The sequence below is a fragment of the Passer domesticus genome, chromosome 6 (genome assembly GCF_036417665.1).
Source record: "Passer domesticus isolate bPasDom1 chromosome 6, bPasDom1.hap1, whole genome shotgun sequence".
In the NCBI taxonomy this organism is placed as follows: domain Eukaryota; kingdom Metazoa; phylum Chordata; class Aves; order Passeriformes; family Passeridae; genus Passer; species Passer domesticus.
Genome location: NC_087479.1, coordinates 36,761,665 through 36,774,645, shown reverse-complemented (window position 1 = coordinate 36,774,645; position 12,981 = coordinate 36,761,665). Strand labels below are relative to the sequence as shown.

The 12,981-nt window shown below is 39.6% G+C and overlaps 1 protein-coding gene across 7 annotated transcripts in view; it reads right to left on the bottom strand.

Moving 5' to 3' along the window:
* Positions 1–12,904, bottom strand: part of LOC135303155 (cytosolic phospholipase A2 epsilon-like) — a 33,964-nt gene extending 21,060 nt beyond the window's left edge. Inside the window, exons 1-4 of one of the 7 annotated variants that reach the window (XM_064424577.1) lie at positions 12,863–12,904; positions 10,996–11,068; positions 10,480–10,569; positions 6,780–6,995 (exon numbers count right to left, since the gene is read on the bottom strand). Coding sequence is in view for 3 of the 7 variants with exons in the window: in XM_064424572.1 (XP_064280642.1) it covers positions 1,929–2,060; positions 10,480–10,522 (175 nt within the window). In the remaining 4 variants the exon portion in view is untranslated. Of the gene's footprint in view, positions 1–1,928; positions 2,061–6,779; positions 6,996–10,479; positions 10,613–10,995; positions 11,069–12,780; positions 12,833–12,862 lie in introns of those variants that run through there. The other 6 variants (XM_064424575.1, XM_064424572.1, XM_064424574.1 and 3 more) reach the window with 6 other exon arrangements.
* Between the last annotated feature and the right edge of the window lie 77 nt (positions 12,905–12,981).

Below are 12,981 nucleotides of genomic sequence, written 5' to 3'. Positions count from 1 at the left end.
ATGCCTACACATTTTAAGAGAACCTTTTTCAAGAGCAAAATACTTTTTTAACCACCTTCCCCATCTGGTCAGCTGTCCCCACATATCTGTAATCCAGTCCATGTGATGAGCTGCCTGTCTCATCCAACATGCAATCACATACCTTCACCATGAACAACAATATGCAAAAATAGCAGTGCACTTTTATTTTACTGGGATTTAAACTCTGAGCCCTGATAGAGAAGAAAATTCTAATTTCTGAGAAAGGTGGTAATGACACAGAAGGTTGCACAGTGAGCTACAAGTATAGCATTAAATCTTAATACACAGCAGTTTCTTTGGGTTTGTTTTGTCTCCAGACCTCTCTGGGTGGGCATAGCTATCACAGAATCATGGAAGGGCCTGGGTTGGAAGGGATTTTAAAGACCACCTAGTTCCAACCCCCTGTTGTGGGCAGGGCACCTCCCACTAGACCAGGCTGCTCTGTGTGCTGGGCACTGCCACATGGTGTGGGTGAATTGTGTCCTGTGGGTTGCCAGAGTTCCCAGGCAAGAGGCGAGTTGGGCACTCGGATATCTGTACAACTGATATTCCCTTTGTGTGTCAGTCTGATATGTGTGGAGAATTTGGTGGTGGTTAGGAATCTCTCTAGTACTGCTAAGGAGATAATTGATTTTTAGCAGGGAGCAATGCAGGGCATTTGCTCCTAAGAGTGTAAATGAGTACTGCCTCCTGAACCTGTGGTAATGAACTGAGACCCTGACAATGTAGAGAAGAATGCTGGGAGGCTCAGTCTCTCTACACTGTCATCCACTTTTTCCAGCCCTCCCATTCTGAGCAAATCTGCTGTCCTTTCTAGGGAATGGACATTTCTTTTGTCTGCTGGGTGACTGCAGCTGTCTCCAATGTCTCCAGCTCTAAAAACTTGAGTATTCACAGTACAGCTCAGATTTGGGTATAATAGCAGGCAGTTTGGTACTGTACATACTTACATGCTGAGAGGCAGCATGACCAATTGGATAACCAGCTGGAAAAGGTCTCCTTACAGGTTGGTTCTATTCCCAGCTCTGTCACAGACTGCTAAATCACTCAGGGCAATTGATTTCATTTAAATTTCTCTTGCTTCTCCACCTGCATTTCCCCACCAATAGCACAGTGATAACTATCCTTTCTACTTTTGTAATCTGCTTGGGTGTGACCCAGGAAGAGAGTCTGATCAATAATTATATTATTCTTTCTCTACCAGTCTCTTTGTTCTCCTTCCACATTTTCTTTTAACTTGTGGGGTAAGCCATGCTGCAATGAATAGGTGTTGCTTAAAGCAACTTGTGCAATCAGGGTATGTATGATTTATCTTTCAAGTCTTCTGATACTGTCTGAACATGAAACATCTTCCAGTTTTTCAGCACGTACTTGATTGTTTCACCCTTACTGCCCTTAGTAGGTAAGATATTACTTTAAACACTTCAACATTGCAATAATGTTTAAAAATATCCTAACATTACATACAATAATAAGAGACATCTGCATTTGTAATTTTAAAATGCAGAACATATGCAATACATCTGTTGATAACAATTTATTGGTAATGAAACTATTTGTTTAGCTGTCTCCCACACAGTTTTGGAAAACTCTTTCCTTGATTTTTAACATTTGAAAAAGATCTTTGAAAAAGAGCTTTGCATAGTTAGTGGTACCAGAGGAGCAGGCTGTTTCTTCAGCAACTACAAGTTATGCACTAATGATGCATGTGTGTTTTAGAGAATTTGTTCATTTATGATCTGGGATATCTCTTTGTCATACACATGAGCTATGACTCCTGGTTTAGAAGAAAGGCATTCATTATTTTCAGAGTATCAAAGTGCTAAACTTGTGACTTACACTCTTATCTAGACAGAGCTGTGGTAGCTTCAGTTCATCCTCTCTAAACACAAGAGATCTATACCAACCTGAGAGGTTAGTCCAGTCTTTAGCAAGGCTGCTCACCCTTAATAAGAGCAAAAACAGAGTCTCACAATCTGATGATCCACATTTAACACCAACTAGGTTAGTAACCAGTGAGGTCTCAGTCTCAACATAGCCTAAGACAAGAACGCAGATAGAGACAAAGATATTTTACTCTGTTATTCTTAGTGTAGTGTCCTGCCTTTAATTGTCCTGCAATTAAAGGCAGGACACTGCATGAAGAATAACAAATTATACCCCAGAACTAAAATGTTACAGGATGCATCTGGCAACTTACATAAACAACACAAATTTAATTACATTTTGGACCAGATCCCAAATACACAATGTTAAATGTAAGTGCAGATGATGAGATTTAGCACCAAGATGCTTTTTCACACATTTTAGCTCTGGAGAGGAACATGTGGATGCTCACTCAGTGTCTTCCATGTTGTATTCTTTTCCACTCTTTTCCTTCCTCCACCATAAAATGCTTTAACATTTACCAGCTATTAAACATATCCAAATTGAAGAGGATTGACTTAGGTAGCCTGGCATACGAGAAAGAGCTGTAAGACTCGCGTTTGCTAATTAAACAACAAAAAAAGGTTGTCAAATAATCAGTTCTGTAATGTCCAAATGATTGATACAAAGAGGATAATGATCTGCATCTCTGTGTGAATGGAGGCAAAAATTACAAGACTGCTCCAGCTCTTAGAGGATTAGCTCTAGCAAGAGAGATTTTATAAATTTTTTATGTAACTCGCTCAGACTGTTCTAGTACTCAGACATGTATGAAACAGTGACAGATAAGGTAAATTTCATCCTGCTTCAAGAGGTGAAGACCAGCCCAGGTGAACCTGTAAGGTGTCATATGGAAATGCTGCCATGTAATTTCCATGTTTATGCTGGAAGGCAGAAAACAGGATAAACATGTCATGCCAATTATAGTCCACAGGAAACAACTAAGCCGTTTCCCTGCCAGGGTTGGCTATCAGGGAAAGAAGTGATAGGACAACTTTATATGGTACACCAACCCAAGGGATCAATTACCAGATAGCTGGCTGCTGTCTCCAAAACAACTCCAAACCTCCTTCTTTGACACATATGAAATAAGACTGTAAGTTCCTTGGAAGAGTTAGGTACAGTGTCTGTGGAACAAGGCCTAAATCCCTACATAAAGTCTCCAGGTACCATCACAATACAATCATCAAAATGAAACAACACAAAAAGCAACACAAGGTAATGCAGAGAAGCCTATGCACATCTTAACTACAAATCATGCATTTCCATAGGCATACCCTTTTTAGAGTTTTTAAACGCATTGCCACTCTTTCCCTGTTCCCATCCTTCACATAATCAGCCAGTAAGACCCAAAATGTTGTATATTTTTGGAAAAGAGTTATTATCAAACAGTCAGATCTTTGACCATCTTGTTGTGATAATGTGGTGCAATCTCAGCTCTATTGCTAGCTAAGATCTTTAAGAAGGTACTTTCATTTCCTTTTAAAAAAAAACTAGCCAAAACTAAGTCTTGGTCAGACATCAATACTGTTGATGCAGATACAGAGGGTAGTGAGAGCATCTAAAGAAATCATTATCAGAAGTAAACATCATAGAAACAGATTTGGAAACACGCTGCAAGCAATACACCCAAATTCTTTGGATTTTAAAGAAAGCAGGAGTGGGAACAAAATCAATACCAGAAAGAGCTGAACCACCAAATCAACACTCACAAATTTTCTTTCTTCAGAAACTGTTCACAAGAATGTTGTTCATCCAATAAGGGAATAGAAACAAAATTGTTTTAAAAGCTTAGCTAAAACTTTTTGTTTCCTTAAGCATCATTATTTTGACTCAGAAATGCCTCTGACAAGGCATTCTTGGTCAAGATTGGTCCTAAACAAGAAAAGATGAGCACCTTTGTCAGGAAAATATTCAGAACTATTGTCAATTTAACTGCAAAATACGATGCAAACAATGGCACCAAAATTTGGGAGTGAATCTTTTTTTCAACCTTCACTGGCTACTTACTGCAGCACTACTTTATTGTCTCCTGCTGAGGGTACAGTCATAGAAAGTGCCCAAAAGAGGAGCCATAGTCCCAGGAGGACCTTCTCATGTATCTTAGCAGTGCAAACTACACAGCCATGTCAAATCTAGCCTCTCTACTTTGCATTGGTCTCCCACATAATAGCAAATCACATCTGGGTTCTTGGTCCTTATCTACAAGGTAATCAGTATCCTCCATTCAGCAAAGAGGTTGCCCAAAGCTCCAGAGAGCATCACTGATGAAGGACCTCAAGCTCTGAGAATCTTGCCTATGGGCAGGGCTTTCCCTGGCACTACTCCAGGTGTTCAAAACCTCCACAGTGACCAAGACATACCACAGGCCTTATTGCATTGTGCTTTTATTGTACCAATCACCTCAGTGGCGTTCATCTATGTCCATTGGTAAGAGAGACAGAAGCATAAAACAAAACATGTCTCTGCTCAGAGGGCAGAGAAAGAACGAATCCCTAATGACAGATATCAGTCACACTGCATAAAGCATAACTGGATGAACTGCAGATGCTGCTGTTTTTGTTGAAACTCGAACAACCAAGACAGGTACTGAGGTGGAAAAAATCTATTGGGATTCAATAAACAAAAATGTACTTAAATATATTTTTGATAACAAAATATCAAACATGAGAAGCTGTACCTTTGCCCTGTGTCCCTGGAGATGGGGGGAGTCTCTTCATTAATATTGTTGTTGTTACTGCTTCTTTTCTTATCTCATTGCTGTTTCCAGTAAATTGTTCTTATCTCAACCCATAATTTTTACCTTTTTTTGACTCCAAGTCTCCTCTCCAGCCCACCCAGCAGGAGAAGTAAGTGGCACTTGGGAGTCTTAGTGGGACCACTAAACTGGGAAGTACCATTTCGAAACCACAACAGCCCATCAAACAAATACCTCAAAAAATCCTGAAACACGTTCCATAATGAGCAAACATTTGTTATCAATCTTCTCTATTCATTAATTATCAATAGCTATAATAATTGAATAATTGAATTATCAATATCTGTTATTTATGAATTCTTTGAATGTCCAAATAGCAAGTAATAGTACTGTCAACACAGGTTTATTGATATTCAGTTTGTGGTTAATGTTTAGTGTCAAGCTAAGTATACTTTGGTCATAAACTCAATACACAATTGTGCAACATTAAGCAGGACATAGAGTAAAATGTGGTCCTTGTCAAGGATGATCAAAAATTCTAAGGTACAATAATTTCAAAGATGTGGGAGACTATAAGCATGGGAAAAGGCAATGCTGAGCTCATTTTCTTAAATGGTGAGAAGGCGTTACTCAGCTCAGCCCAAGGAAATGTGTAAACAGAAATCCTATTCAGAAATCAAAGAACACTCTTTATAATTATCTGTTTTCTGAGTGCAAACTAGAAAGGTACTTCCTGAGGAGAGTTTGCCACTGCCTTTTAACTCTGAAAGCGAAATGGCAGAGGAAGAATGAAGGATCTTGAATCACCACACGGACCTGTGTCCTCTCAAAGCACTGTGTGGTTCTACATGGCTGCCATCACCACCTACTCATTCCACCCTCTCTTCTCCACCCAAGCTTCTCCCTTGCTCATTTCCATTGCCTCCACCCCTTTCAAACCTGTTTTTAAGCAGGTTTTGACATTTTAAAATATTTTGAAAGCTGTTTCAACCACTTGTTAACTAGAAGCCCCCAGTAAACAAGATGATAATGAAGCCTACTAGGACCACATAGTACCATCACAGTCCTTAAAGTTCATACCTGTTCAAGGAAGGACAGGAGATGCAATGCCACGTGCACTGGTACAGTATTAGAGCACAGTAGCTGATCTCAGCTTTCCTTCTGAGGCAGAGATAAGCATACCATTTACCTAAAGTTCTTTACTTTCACCAGTCTCTCAGTCAGTAAATCAGTTCAACTTCCTAATGCCTTTATGAGGCTCCTGGTGTCCTTGCTGAAGCCCTGGCTTTGGAAATGAGGAACTGTGGTTTTGAGAACTCTTCTGCTTTAAGACTACACCAAGAATCTAAGGGAAGCCATGAAGGAGCATCGCACACAATACCTTTGACCACCAGAACAGCTTTCTGTTTCAGAAACATGCAAAAGCCAGCATGGCTGCAAGAAGATGCTTGCACACCTACATACAACCCATTGATACCTAGAAGAAGAGATGCAATTATTTCCACAGCTGTAAGGAGATGTGCAGAGCAAGCAAGGATCTCCTTGATTATAAATAGCATTGTCCTTTTTAGTGGCAGCTTATGCTGCTCTCAAGGCACAGAGAAAGCTTTTTGTCTGCATACTATTTACCATTAATACAATACAGTGAAATTGTATATAGTACAATATACACTACACTCCATCATGGCCATCAAAGACTTGAAAAAAAAGGGAAAAAATGGAATTAATCTTCTAGATTAGAGAATACAAAACAGGTTACCTGAGGAAAACTAGGTTTATATATGTGTTTGGTAACAATGAACTGAGGAAGAGCATGAGCAGGCTTAGTTCACATGAGTCGATGAAACCAAAAAGACTAAATAGAAAGGAACAGAAAGAAATGCAGCTATGAAACTGATTAATGTAATATTCACTGAGATTATCCATTCAGTTGTTACTCCTATTATTAACTGTGGTTATGACTTTATTACAAACATCAGTCCAGACCAGGCCTCCATTTCAACAGGTACCTCAGTAGTTATGCAATTAGTTCTTGAACTTGATCTAATCAGCTTACTATTACAGCAAAAAAGCCCTGCTCTGGGATATGACATCACAGGGAGGATCATCTTGTGATTACTGGCTGTTTTTATACCTGTTTCAGTTTCTCAACCAGTTAGGAAATCCCTGTTTACAGGATTTGTTGCAACCTGGCAGTTATCCACATAACGACTTCTCTGTCCTCGTGCAGATTCTTCTTGCCAAGCATTTGTCTTGGGCTCTTTTAGGCTTTCCTCTCCATTGATGCAAAAGCTGCCTCTCTGAAGAGGCAGTGACATCAGGAACCTAAATGAGGTGCCCTGAAAAGACACTAACACTCTTTTTAATGGACCACATCCCAGGATTACTCTTAACCATTGCAAACATCAATGACCATGGGAAACAATTTTACCCTAAAGCAAGTGTGCCACTAGCACTGGCCAGCCCAGGCAGCTGCCTGCTGGCACTGACCACATTGCCTGAGTGCCCTCTTTGCACAAAGACTGCTGCTACCCTCTCACACCAGTGCTACAGTCAGAGGTAAAGCAAAAGGGAATATACACAGCACAGTGTTGTGAGCACATCTTCAATCAGTCTTTTCCATACACACCTCTGGAGAGCATGGCATTGAAAGGGGTTTTGTTATTTTGATGGTCTTACACCGGGTTTAGGTGATATAAGGAAAAACATTGGTACTACTACCTTCCAACTTTTAAAATCAATAGATAGTGTAGCATTATGAGCTTGCTATGAAATTACATAGCAACAGGCTCAGATTTAATAAGGCCCAGATTTAGTACTATAGTAAAGAGGAGCCTAAAGTTTTATCTATTGAGAATGCAGATTGAAATTATCTTTTCATACTAAAGAAAACAAACCAAAAAAAAGTAGCTGTAGACTATTCCAGGAGAAACTTTTTGCAGCCTTGAACTTTTCAAAATGCTAATTAGGATGTGTCACCAATTCTAAAGACATTTTTTGTCTTCTGAATAGAGTATTTCTGTTAAATACACATATGTAGATAATGTTAAGTTTATCTTTCACTTGTATCCCATGAAGCAAACAGGTTTCTCTTCCATAGATGTCAATTTGCAGTGTAGAAGATATTTTATCTCCTGGAAGATCAGTGAACCTAGCTGCTGAGAAAAGGGCCATGCAAAACCAGATTTGCCAGCTGTGCCAGCCCCTGGCCTGCTGTGACTGCAGTGGCAGCCTCTGGGATCAGTGAGTGCTGGGTGTGCTCCAGTGGGACCGTACACAACAAGGCAGGTCTAGGCAGCCACACTGAAAACAAGACCTGCTCTGAGGAATCTACACAAGACCCATCCAGCTCTTGTTATAAGCAGCAGATGGGGTGAAATGCAGTAGTACTTGGCTAGCAAGTCTCGCCAGAAAGTAACTGTGCCATGGTTAAATGATGGAAATGCAGAGCCTGGCATCAAGCTGGCTTCTGTGAAATAACTGGGATGTGAACAGAAAAACTATGCCCTCTTCCAGTAATCTTCTCTGGTGGACAAAGTTTAGGAAAACAAGAACATGGGGAGCCCAGACATCTCAGCTTGCGACTTTTGCTCCTGATGCTGTCAGTGACTCCCCATTTTTCTGGTGCCACAGGTAAGCCCTGTTGGACAGTTGCAAAGAAATTGCATCCTCCAGATTTTGCAGAAATGCTGGATGTATTTATGAAGATTTATGACAGCCACAAAGCTGCCTCAGTTTTAAAGCCAGAGATAGTGGCAGTCATATAATAATTAGTATTCTGCAATTCTTGAGATAAATACAAGGGGGCAGTTGTCTTGGTGTAAGAGCTGACATATCTAATATGCAAAAAAGACCTTTTCACACCAGCCTGGAAAGGACCAGGTTTTCTCATGCAGGTGTTTCTGCTGCCCATGCAAGGCAAAAAGAAAAAAAGAAATGTCTGTAACTATTTAGTTAGCAATATAACCATATAGATCTCCCCAGAGAATAACATCTGAAACTGGGAATGGTGTTTTCCTGTGAAAACTAGTGTCTGGGGTCCTGTCCAGAGCAAAGTGAAATAACAAGTAGCAAAAGAAGATCCCTTAATGGCCTCCAGAAGCAAATAATTTGGGGTATAACAATTAAATGCAAACCCTACTGTTGACTCAGAAGCCAGACTTCTCAGCCACAGACCTCAAGAACCACAGACTTCTTGGGAAAGTGGGTCAGGGAAAAGCATGGTTCAGTGTTTGTCGTACCCCAAACCATTTATTATAAGCCAGTTCTGGGAACAAATGAGACTTTGGACTGGTCTGGTATCACTATTCTTCTAAATTTTCACTAGGAAAATTTAACCAGACTCAAACATGCCTAGAAGTTGCAACAGCTATGTCTTCATGAAATGTACTACTTAGATTATAGTTACCTGATAACCTTCACAATTGGCAAGCAATTTCTTCAGGTTCATAAGTAAGCCTTATTCCTAACAGACTTTAACGCATATTAGTAGCCTAATCCTTGTTATTACATTTACACCATGTACAAACACAACCTTTTGTCTGATACACAGGGAAAAGGTCAATAGCACAATTATGGGTGATTGCCACAGCTAACCCATAATAAAAAAATAAGTCCTATGTTAAATGTCCGTGTGCAAGACATGGACGCTGTGGGTAGCAGTCCCTCTCACAAAGAGGGCCCATTAGGACTGCAGTGCCACAGCTACAGGAAAGCAAAGTGTACTCATGCTCAACAGGCAGTCTTCCAAAACCAGATCCTGAGTCCAACAGAACACCAATGGCTCTTTGCAGCTGGAATGATTTCTTTCAACTCTCTGTCCTCATCTCTGTCTCTCTTAACAACTTTAGGTTGTAAAGAAATAATAATTTGAACACACAAATGTGAGCCACATGAAAAATTGCACTACACTCATGCTGGTTTTCTCATTCAATGTAATGCTTTTTAACAGTCTTGTTTCTTGTGCTGTGTGTATCACACCATGTGGCATGGCTCTACTAACAAAATTATTTGCTCTGAGAGAGTGTACATGCACAGGGAAGATAAAAACTCACTGACTCTCTGCTGTGACACTGGTAACTTGGTCCTGATTCTGAGGGTAAACAAAATGTGGTGTTCTCTTGCACACAATAACGACAGCTGGAATGGAGAGGGATGAAGCAGCTCCTCTAAGACCCTGTCACCTAGCACTGCTGCTTCTGCCTCTTTCTAGAAAAGACCTTCTTCCACATGTGGCTTTGGAAGCAAATCTCCAGTGCTATAGCTCCAAACCTGAAGTCGGATAATCAATCATCTGCTCAAAATGAAGATACAGGACAAAGACTAATAAAAGATAAGCAGCTAAGATAAATAGCTATAGATTTCTGGAAGTTCTGTTGTCTGTAAGAGTGTAAAGATCATAATTTCCAACCATTAGAAAACGCTGAGAAAGAGAGAAACATCCCTGATTTTAAGGCCAGAGGCACACATTTGGTTATCAGCTCTGGTTGTCTTGATGCTATTGCCTGTCAAGGCAGCTTAGAAATTTCCTTTGGGGTGGTAACATGCCAGAAAACTGTTCAGCTGAGATAGAAATTACAGACAGGGAATTGAAACATCCTTACACTTTTTTTCTAAAGATTTGGTGTTTTCAAGAAAAGGCAATATCCTTGTGCTAGACACAATGGCACAAAACCAAGAATTTAATAGGAATCTCAACTGGAGGCAAATATGCTTGCTGTGTTCACTTGGTCTTATTTGATACAAAAAGGTTTATATTCACTTCCTTTCCATTTTATTCTTGACTTGTTCTTTCTGAGTCAGATATTTGAGATATTGAGCTTTCTTTCTCCTACCTGAGTAACAGCTGAGATTTTTTCTCTCTCCACTTTCATTCATTCCAAGTCCTCAGAAACATTTCAACGGTACTTGTTTATCCTGAAAGTCTACTTCAAATACATTTCAGTGAAATCTTAACAGAAAAATAAGCTGTTTAAAAATAAGATATATAATGCTCCTTCTAACTTTTATTTTCTTTAAAGCAAAAATAAATTCAAAAACTGCAACTGAGAATTAACACCTGAATTTGTTCATCAATCTGCCTCTGAACCTTGTTAGCAGTTAAGGTACTTTACAGTACACCACAGTAGACATTTGCTATTTCCACTAATAATAGCAACATGCTATAAACCAAAATGTATTGTTTATATAAAAATGTATTTAAAGTATAGTCCAAATTCAAATATTCATCAGTATTTGAAACCATGGTGTCACTTCATGCTCAGGTACCAGTTACAATGCCAGTAGCAAGAACATGTTCTCTGCTTTCAGAACCAAACTACTAAAAAATGCAAAGGAAGACTGATACTCACACAGGTCTGCCTTTCTCAGATTTTTCATTCTTATGATTTTCACAACGAATGAACAGCAGGGGCATTCATCACTCTGCAGAAAAATGAAAAAGTTTATTACCTGCATTAATGTTAAATTGTTTATGCTTCATAAAACACGCTCTCTCATAAATTCTTGTAGAAATTTTCAAAGCCATGCAGCAAAATTGGAAGATAAACTGCTTGCACTACTTTGGAAGTTAAAATCACATCTACGTAGAGTTTAAAAAATGGAAAAAATTTGAGGGAATATTCCACTGTGTATATGTCATTGACAGAAGAAATAATTTCTTTGTGGCACTGTTTGGAGAGTGAGGCACCATCAGCAGAATGTAGCACAACATGAAAAAAGTAGATCCAAAAAAACAGCTTTGGAAGAGATGTTAACAAAACTTCCCTACTCAAACCAGATGCTGGACATTTGCGGAAGGATCATTAGCTGAAATGTCAAGTGCAGAAGGAAAAGCAAATAACAGACCTGACTCAAAACAATTATAAATTTTTGTAGATTTTAGTATCTGAAACTTTAGCTATTGCTTCACTGAAAGCATTACCTCGTTCCTCACCCATTCTCTGCTAGCAAAATTACTCCACCAAATTCCTTAAGTGAGTTATGTCACTCCTCTCCTTTTTTCCAGTTAGGAATTTGATCCAGGTGAGAAGTTACAAATTCTCCCATCACTCTCAAATTACAATAAGCTGACCTTGGTATGTTTTTATGTCTGACTCCAAAAGAGAATGGCGTGTTTTAATTTAATCTGTCTGGGTTTAGGTTCTGTGTGGAAAAAGTCTCCCCTCACCCCCCTATCTCTAAGAAGTCTCTACTTTTACTCCTGATGCTGTTTCAGTGGTTAAGGGAAAGGGGAAGAGCAGAGAGGACAGACTCTTTGCTCACTTTCATATTTTCCACACAAAGACCATTGCCAGGTTCTGTTTAAAAATATTAATTTGTAGTTAATTTGTAGCTTAGTGCTTCTTTGACCAGACTGGTTAGATATTCACATGTGTTATTTCTTAAGCCACGGGAATGCCCCATTTGAGATCAGCAAGCATCAATGCACATTTATCTCAACATATGTATGGAGATTATAGTGCTTCTCCCCATATCCATGTATATGAAGCACTATAATCTCCATTACACAACCAGGGAAGCAGGGCACAGAATACTCAAATAACTTGTTCATAGCAAATTGAAAGTTAATTTCAGAACTGAGAAGGAGACAGAGTATGTTCATTCCCTGGAACCCAACAGTCAGTTTTAGGGCTTTCCCTCCCACTTACCTTCTGTCAAACAAATAAACAAACAAACAAAAACACCAAAACAAACAAACAAAAAATACACAGCTCCCCAACTTCTGAGACAGATCAAGATTTTTTTTGTGCATCAGTCATGGACAAATATGAAACTAAGACCATCACTTTTAATCACTGGTTTTAGGCAGTGACCTGCCTGTGTGCATCACTACCAGGGGGCTGCTAGCACAGCTACCTGGGCACCATATATGTTTATAGTCAGAGCTGGCAGATGCTGCATTGTGAAAGAGCACAGCTTACATAATGCTTGGGTCAAACCACAGATTCATCCCAAATTCACAGAAATCTCCTGTGAGGCACTTCAGAAGGTTCCCAGCCTCCATGTCAATCATCCACCATGGCTGAACTTCACTACCAAGACTGCCTCCACAAGGCAACTAATATCAGCAAAGGTATACGTCATCCATACATAAATAAGTAAATACGTGCATGAAATTAGAAATAAAAGCTCACAAGTCCTCTTGTCCTGACCAGAATTCCAGCCACAAACACACCCCAGGCCATCTTTAGCTCCTACCAGCTTTCACACCCTTACCTCACAAGCACTCCAGTATGAGCCCATCCTGCTCCCAGCGGCATACAAGTCAGAGATGGATTGTCACTTCACTGTCAGAGGCAACAGCTGTGATTCACAAACTACCTCTGCAAAACTTA